At 41.1% G+C, this 21,334-nt stretch overlaps 1 protein-coding gene across 1 annotated transcript in view; it reads left to right on the top strand.

The window, feature by feature from the left end:
* The first annotated feature begins 6,320 nt into the window (after positions 1 to 6,320).
* Positions 6,321 to 21,334, top strand: part of LOC120500349 (cytosolic phospholipase A2 epsilon-like) — a 31,753-nt gene continuing 16,739 nt past the window's right edge. Inside the window, exons 1-6 of the mRNA XM_039705114.1 lie at positions 6,321 to 6,728; positions 6,914 to 7,105; positions 8,304 to 8,393; positions 16,889 to 16,961; positions 20,132 to 20,268; positions 20,747 to 20,878. Of these exons, the coding sequence (XP_039561048.1) occupies positions 6,321 to 6,728; positions 6,914 to 7,105; positions 8,304 to 8,393; positions 16,889 to 16,961; positions 20,132 to 20,268; positions 20,747 to 20,878 (1,032 nt within the window). The remainder of the gene's footprint in view (positions 6,729 to 6,913; positions 7,106 to 8,303; positions 8,394 to 16,888; positions 16,962 to 20,131; positions 20,269 to 20,746; positions 20,879 to 21,334) is intronic.

The raw sequence follows: 21,334 nt of genomic DNA on the forward strand, positions 1-21,334 counted from the left end.
GCCAAGCCCATTTGGTGTGACACATGTGTTTGCTACTTCTCCCAATTGCCCATCTTACAGCTGAGGTTTCAGGCACCTTCAAGAGCTGCAAATGGAGTTCCTACCCCTGCCATCCAAGTCTTTGATGACACCAAATTTCAAGAAGCCTGCTTCTCTCTTCCCATTCCTGCCTTTAACTATACCCCTTTGCTTCCCTTGATGTTCTCTTGTTTGCTGTGGGAAGCTCTATTTACTCTCAGTGTGCCACTGAGGTGTTCTCTGCCGCACCTGCTGGGGTGTTTGCTCCACCTCCCAGCAGAACACCTGCACAAGATCCTTGTCATCCGTCCTTGGAGGCCAGCAGGGAAGTTTTCTGTGGCTTTGTCTGCTGGCATTGTTTTGTTCTGGTTCAGCATTTAATGGGGTATGTTTCCTATGCTCTGACTCTGGGCTGTACTAAAGCATTACAGGAATGTAGGCAACAGCTGCAGATGTGGGCATTTGAAAGCACTTTTTTGTTTCGCAGGTTGGGAGTGTCCCTTTTTACAGGAAAGATGAATGATTTCATGGAATTATCCCTCTGAGGAAGAAAACTAACTAGAGGGGAGAGAAGCACTCTTAACAGCTGCAGATGTGGGCATTTAAAAGCACTTTTTGGTTTTGCAGGTTGGGAAGAAAACTAACTAGAGGGGAGAGAAGCACTCTAGGCCCATGCTGTATCATGGTGTTAATACCAGCGGGAGTTAACTTGATTTTTTCTAAATGTTTTAATAGATAGAGCTCTTGGTACATGTGGTAATAGGAGCTACAAACACTAACACCAGGCTGACCTCCTTAGTTGTAATTAATATGTTTTGAATCTTTTCTGTGTCTGTCTTTTCATTCTTACCTATTCATTATCTATAGTAAGTGAAGGGATTAGCATGCAATTGCAGCTGTGCCCTAGCCCTTCTGATTATCACAAAGGTGCATGAAGAACTGGGCAGCTCAGTGAGGTGACTCAGACCACAGGAACCTAAGGAAAGCAGTAGTGGGATTCTTTAACTCCTCACAAGGCATAGGAGAACTTGGGCAGTCCTACTGGGTGAGAGCCACTGAAGAAATAGGAGCTAATGGGATAGTTGGCAGCAGCATTTTGTGCTGCTCTGTAGTACAAGGAATGATCAAACGAGGTTATTGCAAACATTCTGAATGAACTAGTCATTCGTGAGACTACAGGTTGCACCACGTGAGTGATGGGAAATGTGTTTGCCACAGCAGGTATAGGAGAATGTGGGTGGTAGAACAGGACTACCATCTTAGAAACCCTGTGCTAAAATCTGCTCACATGTAAAGCTTTGCTATGTGCAATATCTCACTTTCTTACTAGAGTGATAACACTGCAGAGGAGGCTAACAGGGCCTTATTTTCACTGGCCTGGTCATGGTATGCTGGTCAACAGTTAAAATGGCTGAAAGTTCTAGAGTTCTGCGCAGAGGAGGCTAACATGGCCTTATTTTCACATGCCCTGGTCATGGTATGCTGGTCAACAGTTAAAATGGCTGAAAGTTCTAGAGTTCTGTGTCATTTGTGCCATTGAAGCTTTGTAGTTTTGAATTCCTCCTGAAAATCTCTCCCTTGTAGGGTTCCCGCTGAAGCCCAGCACTCCTGCAGTCTTCATAGAGAACTTCTCCAGCACACCTCCCACACCTCCAGCTCATGATAGCAAAACTGTGATGTGACATCTTGTCATGTCTCATGCTTTTTCCTCCTTGGTCCTGAGGTCTCCTTTGCGTTCCCTCCAACCCACTGTCGTTTATCTCCTTTTCTCCATGCGGCTGGACATCTCATCCAGATGTGACAGCCTGATCTCAGCTGCCCTAATGCTTGTAGTATTCATGCTTGCTCCAAATATGACCAAACCTCCATCATTCAAACCTGAAGCTTCTGGAGAAACAATTACAGTACAGAGGAGATATGAGACAAGGGGGAAAGATTAAGAATGATTAAGTAAGATTAAGTTGGTATAAAATGTGAGGAGGGAGAAATGATAGAAGAAAAAACAAATTATAATAACTGAGAAAAAGTGAAAAATGGCATTTTAGCTATGAGGTGTTGAGATGGAAAAAGAAAGAAAACACATACTTTGCAATCCAAAAAGTCAATTGTAAAGAAAATATTGCAGGGAATGGAAGGAGGAAAAGAAAGAGGAAATCAGGAGCTAGAAGGTGACAGAAACATCTAAAACAGAGATAAAGGTATATCACTCTTCTATTTTTTTCAAAGCAGTCTTAATAGGCTGGTCCTTTAAAAAAACAAAGTAACTGAAAATCCCTAATCTGGAAAATTTCATGGCACGAAATCTCACTGCTGATGTTCTGACCATCTAGGCTTATCTGATATGCATACTATGGGTACTTCCTAGCTCTCTCTTCTTTTTTCTGCCCTTAAACACTGGGAAAAGATGGTTTCTTGGCCCCTAGCAGTCTAACTTTTCCTGAGAAAATTTCATGGCACGAAATCTTACTGCTGACGTTCTGACCATCTAGGCTTACCTGATATGCATACTATGGATACTTCCTAGCTCTCTCGTCTTTTTTTTCTGCCCTTAAACACTGGGAAAAGATGGTTTCTTGGCCCCTAGCAGTCTAACTTTTCCTGCCAGCTACTGCTTATTGCAGCCTTCTCTCTCCCAGCTAATAATCTGTTTATTAGTTTGCTCCCTTCCTATTTCTTTTTTTCTGCTGAGGAAATGGAGCATCCTTAGAGACTGATAACTATCAGATAAGAAGCTGCAAGTTTCTACATATATTAATATGTACTTTTAAATCTTGAGCAAGTTGTTTCTTCAATTTTGCAATTTCTGCTATTCAGCTGGATGACAGCCAGTCTTAAAAGCAACTCATGCTCCAAATTCCTCCTTGAGCTGCATTTCTCTTAATATCTACTTTGTAAATAATAGACTATAACTTGGTTTTGACATTTAACAGATTATATGATAGCCTAGAAATTGTTGATGATTAAATGCTTTGGTCCCACATACAGAAAATAATTCAGAAAATCCTTCACAGATATTTAATGAACACTTTTCTAGTCACTCTTGATCTCTGCTGGTGCAGGAGTTGATGGCCTGTAACCCACTGCTGGGTTTGCACACATGGAGGAAGAACTGTGCTGGTTATATCATGCTTGTGCTGGTTTTCACCTCATGAGGATATGCAGGTAGTCTGCAGAGTTGTGGAGAATGAACAGTGATTCAAAAAATTTGGAACAGCTCTCATGGAACTAAAGTCCTGGGAAACTTTCTCCAAGTACAGAAAAGCATCACAAAGTGAGAGAACTCCAGGACTTTACAGGTAACCACTGAGGTCTGTGCATTTGTAAAATGCATAAAATCTCAGAGAGATAAAATAGAGTATAAATTTACACCTCAATTAGGCAGCTGAAAGACTGGTATGGTAAGTTTTGGGCTTTATCCAATGCATCAGTAACTGTAACATGAATGAAATGTACACAGGTATTTAACTGTGAGTGTAATGATGTATAAAGTCATTAATGATGGCAGCCTCCCTACTGGGAAAGGAATACCTCTCAGTGTCAGAGGTTTGTTCTAGATACACGCAAATGCTGATGCATCTATACAATGGATACAAGGTGCCACAGTTTTCTCAGTTATGAGCTTAACAAGAATACATTCTAGTACTTTTAAACTTTTTAGTTTAAAATTTATTTCCCATAAGATTAATTTTTACCTGTTGCAGGGGTATGATAACAAACAGCAGTAATGCCCCTGTCTCCTGTCAGTTTTCTCTTCTGCTCCAAATCTCCTTCCTTCACCAACTGCACAAGTGATGGCCTAAGACACCACTGCTCTCCTGCAGGAAGAGCAATTAGGTGAGCCAGAACTCCCATCTGACTCTGCTCTCTAATGCTGGCTTTTTTTGTATAGAAGTATTTGTATGTCTGAGAGTAGTGAGGTGGTCACAGCCAGTCCTGGTTGTGCTTCTTTCTTTTTAGAATAATCTCAGGCTCATTTTGCCTGGCCTGTTTGAGGCTAGGCAAGCATATATTGTTGTAAGGCATTTAGGAGGACATTGGCTTTCTGTGATTTTGGTCCAGTCTAAGACTGTGATTAAAAGAAGTTGCAAAGCTACATTTGAACTTGTTGAAAAATTTGTCATGTAAATCCATTTCTCCACAGCTTGTCTCTGCAGTCAGATGTAACACAGTACCTTTGCCAAGTGAGTGATGCTTCTGCAAACTGCATTGCAGGGTGAGTAAGAAACCTAAGCAGCAGAGGAAGTACAAGGTTGTGCTGGTTTTGGCACATTGTGTGATAAACAGATAAGACTGTGATATCACTACGCTAAGGAGTAGTGTGCAATTTGCTGCCAGGGCAACTACACTTAGATCTTTGAAACAGGTGGGTTATTTTCCTTCATCTATCCTTAAATTACTGAAATATGCAATGTAAAGACATAAAATATTTCCACTTGAAGGATCTGGTTTTCATTCTCTAAGTTGAAAACCATCCGGCTTTGTACATTCAGATTTTAAATGAGATGGCACTGGTTCAGTTGTTAATGAGAACCTTGCAGTTTTCTTTCTTTATGTTGCTCCCTGTGGAATGACTCAGATGGGAGCAGAATATCTTGATTTAGCTGAAGGCTGTACAGATCATTATAGATAGCCAAGTGTGCCTGTAATGGGGAAATCACTCTGCAGACATGGAAGTCTGTACATAGAATCTATCTAACTTCTTCACAGGCTTCCTTGAGGACAGAAAATCTCAGCTTTCTTAAGGCTCACCAAGTTTAGAGGGATTTATATCACTTATCAGTTATGCTAATGGTTCTCTGGACTAACCAGCCCTGGCAAAGTTGTTATGCTCTAATGAGAAGTATCCTGGTATTTTTAGTATCCCATGGCAGGTTTTCCAAGGTCAACCAGGTCTTCTTTTCTGACCAAATTTAAAGAAAAAAAACCAACAACAACAAAAAACAAAAACAAAAAACAAACCAAACAAAAAAAACCAAAACAAGAACAATAAAAACGACGAAAACAAACAAAAAACCCAAACACCAAAAAGAAACCTCTGAATGACTGTTGTTCTCTAAAAGAACTGCAGAAGGAGTTCTCCAGGATGCAGCTCAGAGTGTCTGTGACCTGAGGCCAAAAGATGCTCTTGTACTTCCAGTGTGGCCAGAGCTACTTTTCATGCTGGGGATGCAGATGCTATGACAAAGCCTACTGTTACTGGAGCTTCTAGTTTGTTATTCATTTGTTGTTCTGTTTTTGAAGATGGTAATTTCCATTGGGTAAGCCTGGAAATGTTCATCTACTCTTTTGTTCATCTTCTTTGGTTGAACAAATCTCTGTAAAACAAAAGTGGTAAAACTTAACCACTTGATCCTGCATTCCATTCATCTTGACATGAGTTTCCCACAGTTGTCATTTAAATTTCAACTGCCTTTCTCTGGAAAATGTATGAAAACATAACTCTTACCTGCTTTGCACAGCTATTACATATTTCCTTGTACCTTTTTTGGTATATTTAAGGTACTGCTGGATGCAGAAGTGGTCCTGGGTCATGCCTGGAGCCATAGGCATTGACTTCAAGACCTCTGCTACCCTCTGGAAGTGTCCTTCTCCCCTGCTGTCCTGTCACACCCTGGTGCTGCTGCTCCCAGCCTGTCAATCACCTCCTCTACTTACAGCTCACCTCTGCAAAATGAAGCCCTGGCCCTGCACCCACACTGGGCCTCTCTCCCCTGGGAAGAGGGAACGGGAGCAGTGCGGGAGGAGCTGGGAGCTGCATGCCCATGCAGTGACCTGCCGGGCAGTGGGCATGGCCATCTCCAGGCTCACCCTATGGCACAGGGCTCTGCCCCTCTGCAGGCACTGAGCTCCGGTCCCCTGCCTGTGGGGACGCATTGACCAAAGTGCACAGGCTGTGCCAGCATGCAGAGAAGTCACTGCCAGCTTTTAGATGCACAGGCCTTTTTCAGGGTCCAGTTTCCCCCACACAGGAGCTGTCCCTGCTCAGGGCAGGAAAGACGTGGGTTTGAAGGAGCAGGCCTCGGTGGCAGCACCTTCCACACACAGAAAAGGGTGGCAGCAGTGCAGGACCTGTGGGACAGGCACAGGCTGGGAGAGGCTCCCAGCCAGAGGAAGGCACCACATTCCTTTTGGCTGTGGTGCTTGCACTGCAAGGTCCTTCCCTGGAGCAGTCTATCCTCGGTGCTCCACTGCCTTCACAGTGGGAGGGAAGTCCTTTGCTTAGAGAGATGAGATGGGTGGGGCCTCAGGTAATTTTATAAAATAACAAGTCATTGACTCCCACAGGAGTACATCCTGCAAACATGTCTTGGGAAGTGCTGCCAGTGGAGGTACCAGGAGCAGATACTGAAAACATGTCTCTGGAATCACTGCCCACAGAGGTGCCAGGAGTAAATCCTGAAAATATGTCTCTAGAACCGCTGCCCACGGAGGTGCCAGGAGTAGAGCCTGAAAATATATCTCTGGAGTTGCTGCCCGTGGAGGAGCCAGGACTATGTCCTGAAAACATGTCTAAAGGTCTCCTGCCCATGGAGGAGCCAGGAGTATATCCTGAAAATATGTCTAAAGGATTCTTGACCATGGAGGAGACAGGACTATGTCCTGAAAACATGTCTAAAGGATTCTTGACCATGGAGGAGACAGGACTATGTCCTGAAAACATGTCTAAAGGATTCTTGACCATGGAGGAGACAGGACTATGTCCTGAAAACATGTCTAAAGGATTTTTGACTGTCCTGAAAACATGTCTAAAGGATTCTTGACCATGGAGGAGACAGGACTATGTCCTGAAAACATGTCTAAAGGATTCTTGACCATGGAGGAGACAGGACTATGTCCTGAAAACATGTCTAAAGGATTCTTGACCATGGAGGAGACAGGACTATGTCGTGAAAACATGTCTAAAGGATTTTTGACCATGGAGGAGACAGGACTATGTCGTGAAAACATGTCTAAAGGATTTTTGACCATGGAGGAGCCAGAAGTATATGCTGCAAATATGTCTCAAGAATTGCAGCCCATGGAGTTGCCAGAAACACTCTATTACATGAATAAAGGGAAGACCATGATACCATCAAATGCACTAGAGGTAAGAAAACAGCTTTAAAGTCTCACTTAAGGTCCTCTGCATTTGACAGAAAACAAAATGCTGCTTTGTGAGTTTGTATTCAAGCTAGTGTGCAAATCTGCTGTCTGATGGGACTATACAGCAGTTCCTCTGCCTGAAGGAGTTTAAGGTGAAATTTTCTCAAGGCTGTCAGTGGTAAAACTCCTTCTGGATCCACTGGAGTGGATCTCATCTTCGTAGACAAAATGAGAGAAGTCAGAGTAGTATAAGGACAGAAAAAGATAAGAAAGCTTCTCCCCTGTTCATTTTTTTCCTCCTTCTTCAGGGGACTGAATTGTCAGCTTTTTTCTTCTGCAATTAAATGCTACTTGTATTAAAAATTTCATATTTCTGTATAAATAGCAAGATTTTGACATGTATCAAACTCATTTTTTTGTTGTTGTTGATAATGGGGTAAGGACAGGATAGTGACCAGGAATAGAGAATTGAATTTCACTTACACATTTCCTTTTTTGTTCTGAAATTTTTCATTTTGCTTTGCATTCTCGGCATTGTTTCAAGATTTGCATTTTGTTTTAAATATAGTACATTACACATTATTCTGTGTGCTGCCTGACTGGATGAAGGCACATCACTCCAGGAAGAGCTTTGGACATAGAAGTGGAACATCTTCAACATTTTTTTGTAGACACTGTCCTTTAATGGTGCTCTATGAAGTGCTTCAAAAGGGAGCACCCTACATTGTAGAAGTATTTTGGAACTTCTCTTTCCTGAAAAAGATTGAAACATTCGATTCAAAATTTTGCAACTGCAGTGTTGCACATTCTGTGTTCAAAATCACAGAAGATGTTCTAGGGTATTTTAAACTGAGGTTTAATATTGGTAAGAGCAGATTGCAAAAGATCATATTCAAAACAAAAAGCAAAACCTCTTTTAAAGGATAGAGACCCCTTCTAGGTACCTTAGAGCTGTGATGGTCTTCCTTCATTTTCTCATCGAACGGGTACCCCTGACATGGATGTTGTGCCAGTGTGTACCAAAACATGTGGTGGTTTGTTCATTAATCTGAGTGCAGTAACACAGCTGGGTGTAACCAACAGCCCTTCTAATCGAGGTTTCATCATAAATTGTTGCAAGTAGAAATTAATTATCTATCCTGATAATGCTGCTGCTGTTGTTTTAACATTATCATTTATTGTTTCTTTCTTCCTTTTTTCAGGATGGAAACTCAGGCCTTGGTTCCTTGGGAGATGGTGAATGGCAAAAAAGGAAAGACGATGGTACTGGGCCAGACCAAGGTGGTTTCAAGGTATTAAGAACAAGAGAATTTAGAACCAAAGAGTGCTAAGGGTTTTGTTTTTCTCAAAAGGGGAGAAGGCTCAGGCGAATAAATGAGCAAGTGGAATGATGGCAGCAGCTTGAGTGTTACCAGGGAAATGCCCCTAAATTTATTGCTTGAATCATTTTATTCCTCTTATATTTATAATTTTCATAGAACATAGAATGGTTTGGGTTGGAAGGCACCTTTAAAGGTCATCTTGTTCCAAATTCCTGCAATGAGCAGAGACACCTTCAAGTAGACCAGTTGGCTCAGTTTCCTTAATTGCTTGTTTTATTCCTCTGTTACATTTTCTTTGGAACAGGTTGAATATTTAGTATTTTAATGTCTCACTTGTACAAGAAATCCACTGGTGAGCTTTCTGTTCCACAATGCTTTTTGTAACTGAAAGGGCCATAAGTAACAGTGAGACATGCTCTGCTGCAATGGCTTTGGTACCATGATCTCCATTCTTGCAATTTATGAGGGAGTCCTGGATTCTTGAACCCTGATCTTTTATGACTTCTGTGCTCTATCAGGAAAGAAAGTGAAGTGGGATTCTGTAAAAGGAGTGATGCTTGAATATGCTAGGGCTATTTCTGGAGCATGAGTGCCAGTCAAAGATTTATTTTTTTTCAGTTAGAAATTACTGGTTTTGATGGGAGTTTTTATTCTGCTACTGTGTGGTGAGTCTGGGCACTATTTCCTATCTGTCAATGGAGAAATTTGAGTGATTCATATAACAGTTTTGTCCCATGAAGTGCCTGCTTCTGAGTTAGATAATTCTGTGAAAATTTGCACTATAGTCAATGCAGACAAGTTCTACTGAGGCAAAATTAAGCTGAAAAGGAGCTTTGTCTGAAAGCTAAAATCACACTGTGAACAGGCAGACAGGTGAGCTTTGTGATAAGCTGTGTAGTTCTGCTGCAATTTGGATGCTCACAAATTTAAACAAATTCTTATTCACATTCACAGTACTTTTTGTTTTTCTCACATGCACTCTTCAAAATTTAGCTACTGTGTTTTCCCAGTATTAGGATTATTACTATTGAAAAAAATTAGGAGTGTTAAAAGATTATACTGTATTTTCACAGGATATATTATACAATAAGTCTAGGGTCTTTGTGGCATTTCATCTTGCAAATATTTAAGTTATGATGTCTGGTATCTCCGGCCTGGGAAGATACTAATATTCTGGACCATTTCTAGGATGAAGAATTCTGTAGAGAGTAAAAACAGGCGGAAAAAATTATTGATCAATTTTTGGTGTAATATCAGTTCCTTACAAGGGGTCAGGAACTTAAAGTACAATGAGAGAAAGAAAAAAGATATGAGCTTCTGGGTTATAATTACTTAGGATAATTATACATATGACAAGTAGCTTCTTGTCTCCATTTCTTAATCCCACACAGTGATGTGTTTGTTTTTCCATTGTGTGCTCAGGATATAGACTTAGATCAAAGACATTTAAGGGTCATGAAATTTCAGGGGGACAGATGAGACAGTAGCAGACCAAAAGAATAATATGATATATCCATAACCAGGACCACTATATTGGTCTTGTCTCACACTGAAGGACTACTTTTTACATTATAAAATTACAACATTCATGACAATGCATTGGTGATGGTCTGAGTTGTTTTTTCATGTGCTTACAGAGGCACTGTTTTTGTCTGTTCAGAATTCCACACTCCAGCCTATGCACTTGCATGCTCATTATTTGGCTACACCAGCAATCATTCATTCATGTAAAGGATGCATGCATATATATTTTTCTCTCCTCATAATTTTTTCTCAAATATTAATTTTTCATCACTGAAACTGCTACACAGAAGAATTAAATATGAGGGTCTCTGTCTGCTCAGAGGGATTGTTTGTTAGAAACCTTTGCCAGCATTTGCCAGCAACTGCATGTGTCTTTACACCAACGTGCTGATTTTTATCTGCATTAAGAAATCTGTATTATTTGGGCCTTGGCTGGTGTTTAGGCTTATGCTAAGGTAACTGGCAGAGCCAGCTCTGGTATTTTAGACATCAGTGTTTGTACCAAAATATTTGAGGATCGCAGCAGGTCTCATATAATAATGCGTGTGAGGGAAGGGGAGGGGAACAATTGGATCCATAGTGCTAAATTCACCATGAGCCATCTTTTAATAAGGCTAAGATGCATCATATCTCAGGTCAAGTCATACCTCATTTCCCTGCCAGACATGGGCTCCTTGTTCTTTCAGGGTTGTGCAGCTGGGACAGCTGCAGCCCTTAAACAGAAAAGGGACAGGTTGAGCTCTCACCCTTGTGCAAAACAGGAACTCCGGTTCCTGCTGGGTTTTGGAAGCTGGAAGCAACTCTTGAGATCATGGAAAGGGTGGGGAAGCTGCCACACTGCAGAGCAAGATGTGACATCTGCTTCTGGTGCAGGTTGGGCTCGGTAATGTGAGCAGGATCTGAGGCAGGCAGGAGGGATGGGACCAGGCTCCTTGGCTCCCACAGGGAACAGACCTGCTCTCAGGGGCAGCGCCAGCCCCAGGCTCAGCATCCACTGGAAAGGCAGGAGTCTAGTCCTGAGGCACCCCCAGCCCCACAGTGCCTGCAGCAGCATGGCTCCAGCAGCAGCTCTGCTCAGCTGCAGAAGCTGACTGAGCCCAGGTGCCTCCTCTGCCGCCCTAAGTGTTGGTATGGGGTTGCCTAAAATACAGACTGCTGAAATTACACGTTCCAGCACACCTCCCACTTCAAAAATGAACCTCACAGAAACAAATCGGGCCACTTCCCATCAGCTCAAAAGTTTGAAATATGATTTGTCTAATCCATATTTGACATCAAAAATGCAAAACATCTGTACCTGAGATAGCCCTATAAATGCCCTTGAGAATCGGTAGTCAGAAAGAGAGATTTTCAGAGTGTGATGCATGTCCTGTGGTAATCTACCTTAGGATGAGAATCCAGAAATGTTCAACAGCTGTTAGACATAAACACTAATTTTACGGCTTTCTGGAATTAAGGGTAAAAAGTCTGAACCCTCAGATGGTTCATGCTCAGCCTAGTTTCTATCGTATTTGTTCTACTTAGGGAGGGCAGAGCATTATAGAAGGGCACTTTTTACAGATGGACTATCCTATTGCTCTGGATACAGTTTTACATATGGAAATAATTTTGAACATGCTGTTGAAACAGTTGAAGTTTTCAAATAGACCTATTTTTCAAAATCTGAAGGAGTCTGATTGTTAAACATCTGCAAACACTAAAAGGTGAAGGTAACGTTAACAGTACTGAAAGGGCTATTCAATTAGCCTGATTTATAAATCAATCAAATAAAACATCTCTGCAGATTTATATAATAAGGAACAGAAATAATAAATAATGCTTTTATTTATTAAATATAATTATGCATCTCTGCATTTATGGGACCACTGTGCAGTGAGAGTATCCATCTTATGTTGATCAGTATTTGAAGCTTTGGTTTTTGGAAATGTCTTTCAAGTACAGGATAATGTGCACAGTCTCATTACTCCAAATTTTTCTGAGTACCATGATGGATATATGTATGAGGAAGCAATCATCTGAAGGATACAATTCTTATGACCTTGCATATACTTGTCATGCTCCTGTGGATGTGGAAAAATTTTCCCTGCTGGAACCAGGGTTACTGTGGCTGTATGCCTGAAAGAGGCTTTTCCGTCTGGGTGTTGGCATTTTAAATTCTTTGGTATCCAACCAAGACTTCTGCTACTCCTGATGAAAGGGTGGTCTGATCAGAAGAAGAAATGTTATTAATAAAACCCACGAAACACACAGCTGGTGAAAAGCACTGCTGTGGCAGCAGTGATCATCAGCATCACCAGCATGCCCATGCACAGCCCCATAGCCCTCAGCTGAGGTGCCCTCCCCAGCCTGGAGGAGGTGAAGGAAGGAAGCAATTAGAGCATCTTTTCCATCCTGGAGCCTGATTTTGTCAAGAATGAGGAAGAACTTCAGAGAGGTGGCCAAGAGCAGCAGGTCTGGGCAGCCTGCCACGGGGGATCCCAGCACATCCCACAGCATCCCATGGCTGTAGCAAGCTGGGGCAGGGATTGTTGAGTGATGTTCACAGCCTGAAGCATCCTGAGTGCTACTGTAAAAAACTCACACACTCTTTAGGGAGACCTGACTCTCAGACAGCTCAAGATAGACTTCTATACACCACCAGCTCTAGATGCACCATCAGCAGGGAATGATTTGGTCTCTGGCTACCATCTAGTTAAATTAGCACTTGGAGATGAAGAAAGGAGTGCCCTGCAACATCCTGGGAGTGATTTCATCTCAGCAGAATGCTTTTCCAGGCCAGGAATGCAGGAATACCTTAGACAAGCAAGGAATTGATCTTTGCCAGGAAAGGCTGCTGAGCTAGTAGATGACATAGAAACACATAAAGGAATTATTACTGGGTGATTGCAGGAAAAATGTGTGGATAGAGATGAAGTTTTTTTTCATGGGTTCCATAGATTACATATGTTTTTTGAAGTTGGTGTGTAGAAATGGCTTTTTCAGCCATTGTAAAAGTAAACTGATTGTGCTAGAGGTATTTTTAAATCTCGTGTGATCTTTGTAGGATGGTTTGTGGAATATTCTGCAGTGCAGTTGCACTGGTGTACGTGATAGTACCAGCACACTGATGCACATAGTTTCCTTTGCTTCCTCATCACAGTTTTTCACCTAGCATGACAAAGACCACCTACTAATGAGACCCAGTGGAACACATTCCACATTTCATGTAGAAAATCAGTAGCTGAATATCTGGTTGGAGGGTACCTGCTTATTGATGATGATACAGTTTTCCCACACACAAACGGAATATTAATTTCAGGATCTCTGCATTATTCTTCTGTTAGTTTCTAACTGCTTTGGAATAAATATCAATCTAAAAAGAGCAACAATCAAGTCTGAGAACGTGTTGACTGCTCCTGAAGGTTAAAAAATAAGTTCTCTTCTCTGGGTCAGTGTTGTTGGTCTCTGTTTTGGAGAGGCAGCTACAGTATTCTGCTATCTGATGGAACATCTATACTAAACCAAGCACCCAACACTAAAAAAGACCTTTAAAAGCATTCACTCAGCACACATTTGACTGTACTGTTGTGGAATTGTGTGACTGGAGTAGTCTACAATAAGTGAAAGGATGAATGTTCATATTTTTGATATCACAGGCTGGAAAGATGTAGCTAGCAGTCGTCCATGCTGGCTGAGTCTGTTAGACAGAGAAACCTAAAGGCTGAAGAAAGAAAGCTACTGAGAGAAAAGCAAGTTTAAGAAAAAAAAAAGGTAAAGAAGTAGAGTCACCCTCTTGCCTCATTAAGGAGTTCTGCCATTTTAGAGCTCCACAGCCACTTGTGACAGGATGTATTACACAGGTAAACTAGTGGAGTAATTTACAGCAGTGCTTCTTGAGATGGATGCATGCCACACATACCTACATCTGAATATAAGCATGACTTTAAAGAGGCAGCAGAGGCACAAATGTTCCAGGAATGCAGACAGCCTGCATCACCAGAGTGCTCATGACAGAGAAATGTCTGTTTTCAAATTCTTACTCCTCAGCTGGGAGAAGGTGGGCATCATTCACATGACAGAGGAATCCCTTACTTATACCAATGTATTAACTTAGTGCCAAGTGTCATACCACGTTGCACTTTTTTATGGGAAGAGCAATAAAATTGAAAGAAGAGACTATGAGGTCTGTTTCTCTTCAGAGAAGCTAGCACTGTACAGCCTACTCATGCACTGGCACCAGAACGCTGTACTGCATGCATACTGCATGTTACACACACATGAGCACAAGCTGGGAAACACCAGATTGAAGACAAGCTGACAAGTTGCTGTGGTGGAAACCTCTTTGTATATGGAACCTCATTACCAAACAGCAGGTTTTTTGGTTTGGTTGTTTTTTGGTTTTTTTTTGGTAAAGATATCATAACAGGTGTTAAGCAAACAGAATAACAGAACCTCTCTCTTTTGCTTTATAAATGCATGACTACTATTTTCTTTGTCTCTATAACTAGACCCTGGTGCATCATGTTATAGTTGTCCCAGCTGCTATTTAAATACATTTCTTTTGTTTAAGATGTTACCGGAGTTAATTAAAATAGCAAATCCTCCTGGGAGTAGAAGAGCTGGCAAGGCCTGATCACCAGGTGGATTGCACCCTCCCCACTGTCTTTGCTAGCACCACTGGCAGGTGCCAGGGCAGTCAGGGCGACTGACGCCTGGCTCCTGCCTTTTCCTGGGGTAACTGCCTGCTGGCATCTGCCTCTCCCCGAGGGCAAGCACAGGTCCTGATTACTGTAGCTTCTGTTAAGCCACAGATTTTTTTTTTCCAGGTTTTTTTCAGTAAAATTTCAGTAAATCCTTTTGTGAATCCTATGTCTCTGAGAATTGATTTCCCCACGCCAGATAGGGAAAATCTGGCTGACTTGTTCGAAAGTCATTGCATAGGAACCAGGAAGAAGGTGATCAGATGGCAGAAAACATCTAATATTCCTTTAAAAAATACCAAAAAAACCCCAAGTTTTCTCCTATCTAAGAATCACAAATTGCTTTGCAAATAATGAATTCATAGATTCTCACTCAAGCAATGCCACTTGTCAGTGGAAGTGTTGCTAGAGCTGATCCAGGAGCTGGCAGCACCTTACACAACCCTTGGAGATAAATGCCTTTGACAATTTCCCCCATGTTTAGGCAGAACCTAAGGAACAATGAGTTTCTGCCTTCTAGGGCATATGCTGAGGTGCCTAAGCTCATTCCTATCATGTGAGTGTGGTGATTTGCTAATTACCCAGCTGAGAAGTAGGGTAAATTAACAGGGTGAAGAACTGTATTAACATGGCTATACTGTTTCTAAAATCTGAACCAGTGTCTGCATGAGGTAGCTCTGAGGACATGTCCTTCCACCAGTTGTCTCCCAATTTTGTAGCTTCTGTAAGGATTTTTCTCTTTTGAGAACAATTAAAATAGAAGATAAATAGATTTTGTTGGTTGCATTTCAAGGAAAAGCACTTAAAAAGAAAAAAACCATTGATTTCTTGAAATACATATAAGGGGGTGGAAACAGCAATGGTTTTTAAGAGCTCTGTAAAAAGATTTTAGCATAACATGATATGTTAGAGGAGAGAATAAAGGATTCTAGTTGCATATTGGAAAAGTAATTTGTCGTGATGAAAGAGGCATAATTGTGTGTCCATCTGTAAATAAGACCCTTTTGCTCTATTCTCTTGAGAAAAAAAAATGGGTTTAAGTGAGGTTCTTTCTGTCTTAACATCTATTTTGTCTGGTTGTTTATAATGGTTATAGGAAGTCTCTGAAGTGCTATAGAAATAGAAGGATGCTTCTAAATGAGAGGAAACCTCTTTATAAAAATAGCAATTGTCAAAAAGAATGATTTGTGGGGCTCTGCTGTAACCACTTATGCAGGTGGAAACGTTTCTAGGAGTGTGAGGAAATAACCATGTGTCATAGCCACAGGAAATGCTGATTTATTTATTGGCTTGGTCAAAATAACCTTTTGCAGATAGCTCTGAGCCAAAGACAGGTTTATGGAATGAGCCAGCAGGAAATCGTGCTCCTTAGAAGAAGGAACTCACATTTGTCTTCTAATAATAAATAGGAAGAGGTCCCTGCAGCCACAAAACCTGGAGAGACTTGTGTTATGGAAGATTAAGGCCGAGATATTTAAAGGGAACAAAGGAAGTTTAGCACTTTCAGTTTTCACAGTTTTCTTGGAGGAAGGTAGTATGCTTTATTTTTCTCCAAAGCAACCCATACCTAAATCTTTGGATCCTAAATCCTCTGGAAACAATTTGCAGCCATTGGCTTATCTCATAGTTGTGATTTACAAAAGTTTACATTACTATTACTGTTTTTCTTGTACAATTATAAATTGCAATGAATCTATGTTTCTGAAGCAGAAAAACACTTTTAAAAAGTGATACTTTGGGTTTATCCCATGGGAGTCCACAACAACAGATATTCTTCTCCACAGCATTTTTTTTCAATGCTGTAGGACCATATGGGTGGATACTAGGGGGATTGACTGTAACTCTTACTAAGGCTGATGGCATTTTGACAACTTCATCGTGGTGCCCACCAGTGCATTTAATCTGTTCAAGAGACTTACTGTAGTTATGTTGTAGCCTAGACTCAGCAATTTCAGAGTGAAAGGTTTTGCAAGCATCTCACAGGCTATGTAAATTGTCAGGGATTTATTCCTTTTTAGAATTCAGAGTCTTTTCTGCTCTGATGAGCAATCTGGAACCTCAGAGTAACAAAGCAAAAAGACAGTGAAATATATGAAACGTTAAGACATTTTTAACAGCAGAAGCTTAATTCTTCAAAATAGTGAGATAATTGACCATTGTTTTACTAACTGTATTTGTGCTTTGTGGCAATTAGTTTGCACATTTGAATTTTTTTTCCCACCAAAGGCTTATTCAGACCCCCTTTTTACTGTTCCTCTCTAGATAGAATCCTCTCCTTGCTACCTGTTGACCGTAAGGATCATCCGGATGAGAAATCTCCAGAGAGTGGATGCCTGTAAGTGTCTTCGTTCTTAGTGGTAACTCAGGAAACAGGCAAATTGTATCTTTTTTAATTGTAATAACCTTTTCTTAGTGTTTCTGAAATAACCCAGTGTTTATGTAAATGAATTGTTATAAACCAGGTTAGTCCTTGCTGCTTGCTGCTGTTCCATCGTTCTCCCTGTGCTTTCTGACTGGTTTCAAGACTTGAATGTGTTTTTGGGAATAAGTACTTTCTGCCAAAGAAAGGAGAGTTTCTGACAGAGGTAGATGAAAGACTCTATTCCATGTTTTCAAAAACAAGGGGTAATTCTGCTGATGGGTTGTAGCACCTTGGGAAATGTGGCTGGGAGGAGCAAACTTTTTCAACATCCTGTCTTGATTCTGACAAAGAAGAATTGAACAGGAAAAAGCTTTTTACAATCATTATGAGCAGGCTAATGCCACCATTAATTACCCTGAGAACAGTTAAATAAACATACTAACTGAGGCTGGTCCTTTCTAAGGCTTCTGCAGCAGACTTGCAGTTGAGCAAGAGTGTGAGTCATGCGGCAGGAAAGTGGTGGGAAGGGAGTAAGTTGGAAAGGAAAACACCACTGTTTTGTAAAAGAACATGGACTATCTACATGTGTGCTGTGGAGAGGTGTTCCACACAAAATAGACAAGTTAACAGTTTGTTTTGTTTGAGTAAATAGAGCTCTGTGACTACCTGTGAAAGGATGCTGAAATTAGTTTGAGTGAGCTTGGGAGGGAAATGATGTAACCCTCACGATTCGCTGTAAGCAGCAGTGATTGACTCTATAACGTCCTGCACATGAAGTGTCAGGAAAGATTTTTTGAGAGACAAAGATCTGGATTTACCATGCAGTACCATTCCTGTCTTACCTTGTGGTTTTTCTGGAAGATGTATCAGAGGACTTCCCTGTGTCACAGCTCTGAGTGAGGATACAGGATGGGACCTAGGATACAGCAGACAACAGCTGCATCCCAGGTCCCATCACTGGGCTGCACCTCTCTCCTGGTCCATGGCTGTGGCACGTGTGGTGAAGCAAGAGCACAAAAAGGTCTCATCAGGGACTCATCTCAGATCTTCTGCGTGTCAGGCAGCAAGGCAAATCATGAGGTTGTAGAAACAGATTGTGCAAGCAGAGCTGAGGCAACATTTTGCATTAAATACACAGCTGACTAGTTTGGCTGCATCTACTCATATAATTAAGGATTGCTTGATATGCTTTGTATCTCAAAGTACAGTTAAGATATACAGGAATGATGAATCACATCAGCAGAATAAGGTATTTGCCAGCCAAACAGCCATCAGTCATTGATCTTGAATGATAAAACAAAGTCATATAGTAGTTACAAAAAATCACCTTTAATGCATTTTAAAATCAGTAGCATTACTTCTAGATTATCCAGATATATTCAAATACATATTTTTGCAGTTTCAAAATTCCTCAAAGCGTTATTGTCTGCATGGAATTTCCCAGATTAAAAAGAAATTAAAAAACACTTGAGGAAACAAAATAACTTGAAACAACTTTTACATCTAGAGGGACTGAATAATCTACAGTCCTTAAGAGTGAAAGTGAAATTATTGAGAAGGACATGGAAGCTCTCGCTACAAAAAGGAAGAGGCAAAGAAAGTGAATAAGGATTCATTTTCGACAAGGAGGCTAAGAAGCAAGAGTGGTGGGAAGGTGGAATTAAAGCAGATGATTTGGCTCTAGACAAGTAGAGTAAAATTGCTGTCAGAATCTCATTTTTAAAGGCAAACTAAGATATGAAATGTGAAAGAGAGCAAGACAGGCAGAAGGCTAGGGCCTACTCAATATTTTCCAAACAAACTTCTCCAGTGAAGGAATTCTTTTTTTACTCAGTAGGAATATGTAGATTTCTCAACAACTTTTTTTAGAAAAAACAGTTGACAGAATTAAACTTTGTTGTTGTTATTTCTGCATTGTAATGTTAAAAAGTTGAAAACCAACAATTATGGTGTCTATTGACCTATCACAATTCATATATCATTTTTCAAGCAGTTCTGGAATTTTTTCCCTCTCACTTGGACAGAAAAGCAGCAAGGCTTCTTGAATACTTTCAACAGCATAAAATGCAGCCTCCAACCAGTTTGAGAGAGTCAGTAGCTGTAGGGTGACATGGGGCAAAACCTGGAGGAGAAGGAAAGAAAACAAGAAGAAAAAAAGGTCCTGTTGCAGACAGGCAAGATTTTGCTTTTCCCCACAGGTCGGTGTACAAGCTCCTGTTCCCTGCTCTGCCTGCAGAGTCCTTACCTGCTGCTGGAGGATCTTCTCCATTTACTGCTGCCATCACTTGTCTCTCTCAAAAGTCTCACATCACAGGACATCCCTTCTCAAAGCTAGTTACCTTTTGCATTACATAAGAGCTGATCATTTTATTGTTGACAACTACATTAGAGAGGTTTTCAAGGACCCAAAGTACCTTGCATAACCTCTAAGAAGAAACACAGTAAATGGCAGTTTTGTCTGTAGCTGTTTGAGATATACCTTAATTTAGGTACCTGTGAGAAAGGGGATGTAAAATCCTTCACCAACTTTCTCCTGGTGCCTTTTGGGAGAGAGACTTAGTCCCCCTTCTTCCTGTAGGTGGCAGTTAGTTAAATTCCAATGTCCAATTCAGTGAGCTTCTTCTGGAGGAAGCCTCTGCCATCTCATACAGCAGGTGTAGTTCTGCAGCTCCTTTCACAAACTCTCACAAAGAACATCACTGAGGGCAAGGCAGAGATGAAGACCTTTTGCAGTTGTTCTCAAAAAGTGGAGGAGGGTCCCAAACCCTCTTATCAGACAGCAGCTCAGGGTTTGTGTGTGTGTGTGTACAGGCACACATGAGCACAGGAGAGCTTGTTGGCTGAGAAAATGAAGTGGCTGACTAGAAGAAAAAATTCTCAGCTTTTTTTTTTTTCAATACACAATATCAGTGTTGTCTGTAACTCATGCAAGGAAGAACAGAAGCCACCTCCTCTTCTAGGTCATTTTGTGGTCAGTGCTTTTTCCCTCTCAGAAGGGAATCCTGGAAAGTTACATTGCATCAGGCTTTTCTATCTTTAAATAACTTATGCTTGGTTTTGGTACCAGTAGCTGCAGTAACCTCTCCAGTGTCCTGCAGCTCTGCTGCCTTTGCCAATTAGCAATTGTTTTCTCCCCTGCCCAGTAAGCCAGGCTGATTGCTACGTGTCCTTGTGGCTGCCGACTGCGACATGTGAAAGGTCACGCACTAAAACTGTGAGAAACTCTGACAATCCAGTGTGGAACGAAACCTTCTACTTCAGAATCCAGAGTCAAGTCAAGGTAAGGAGCCAAAGTTGTCTGCTTGAAGCAACCTGAATATTTCATGCATGTATCTCCTGAACTGTGCCCAAGAATTGTTTAAAAGATGGCACACGATAAAGGAATGTTCAAAGCATTTAACAGCAGAGATGACAGAGTTCCTGTGTCTGTTCATGGTGCTAGGTAGGAGGGCCAAAAAGTGACCTCAGTTTTGAAATTTTAGGGAAACAAGAGACTCTTACAGGTTGATGCCAGATGGATACAGAATCTGGGAGTTACCCAAGCTGTTGTATAGGCATAACCAATGTATTTCATTACAGCAATTAAAGTGAACTAAACAAGAATTAATAATGCCGTTCAAGTATGTTTTTTTAAGGGGGGGCTGATGTTTAATTTCTCAACTTTTCTTCTCAAGCTCATCCTCAGCAATACTTTTTGCCTGGAGCTAATGATGTCCAGCCTGAGAAACTATAACAAATTCTTCTTCCTCTTTTTCCAGAACGTGCTGGAGCTCACGGTGTATGATGAGGATTTTGCTACTCCAGATGACCACCTCCTCTGTGCACTCTTTGATACTGCTAAACTTCCACTTGAAAGAACAGTGATCTTGTACTTCAAGCCTAGCCCAGATGTGAGAGCAACTAAGAATCTAAAGCAACTGAGAAACCAGTGGAGAGTTACAGAACAGTTTCAAAATCGTTCTGAACCTGGCATGGATAACTTATCCTAATAATGAGTACATTAATTGCCATTCAAATTATAACCACAAAAATTTGGCTAAAAAAATCTGAATTTGAGAGTCTTCTTTGCAATATTTTATAAATTACTAAAGATCATAGGGATGAAACAGTGCAGTAGGTAGGGGAGGGATCTAATTGTGAGCTACCTCTGAGCAACACCAAGGCCATGGTGCAGGGTGAATAATCTGCGTATTTTTTACCATGTAATTCATAACCTGAGTAATTCCCATAATTCATAAACCCCTACCCCTGTTCTTGTGTCTACTTTCACCCCAAAAGTCAAAGATTAATTTGCCCCACACATACATAGTGTGTATCCCACTATGAATGGATGACGATTCACTCTC

This window comes from Passer montanus, unplaced genomic scaffold, assembly GCF_014805655.1.
Source record: "Passer montanus isolate IOZ18808 unplaced genomic scaffold, ASM1480565v1 scaffold18, whole genome shotgun sequence".
Taxonomy (NCBI): Eukaryota; Metazoa; Chordata; class Aves; order Passeriformes; family Passeridae; genus Passer; species Passer montanus.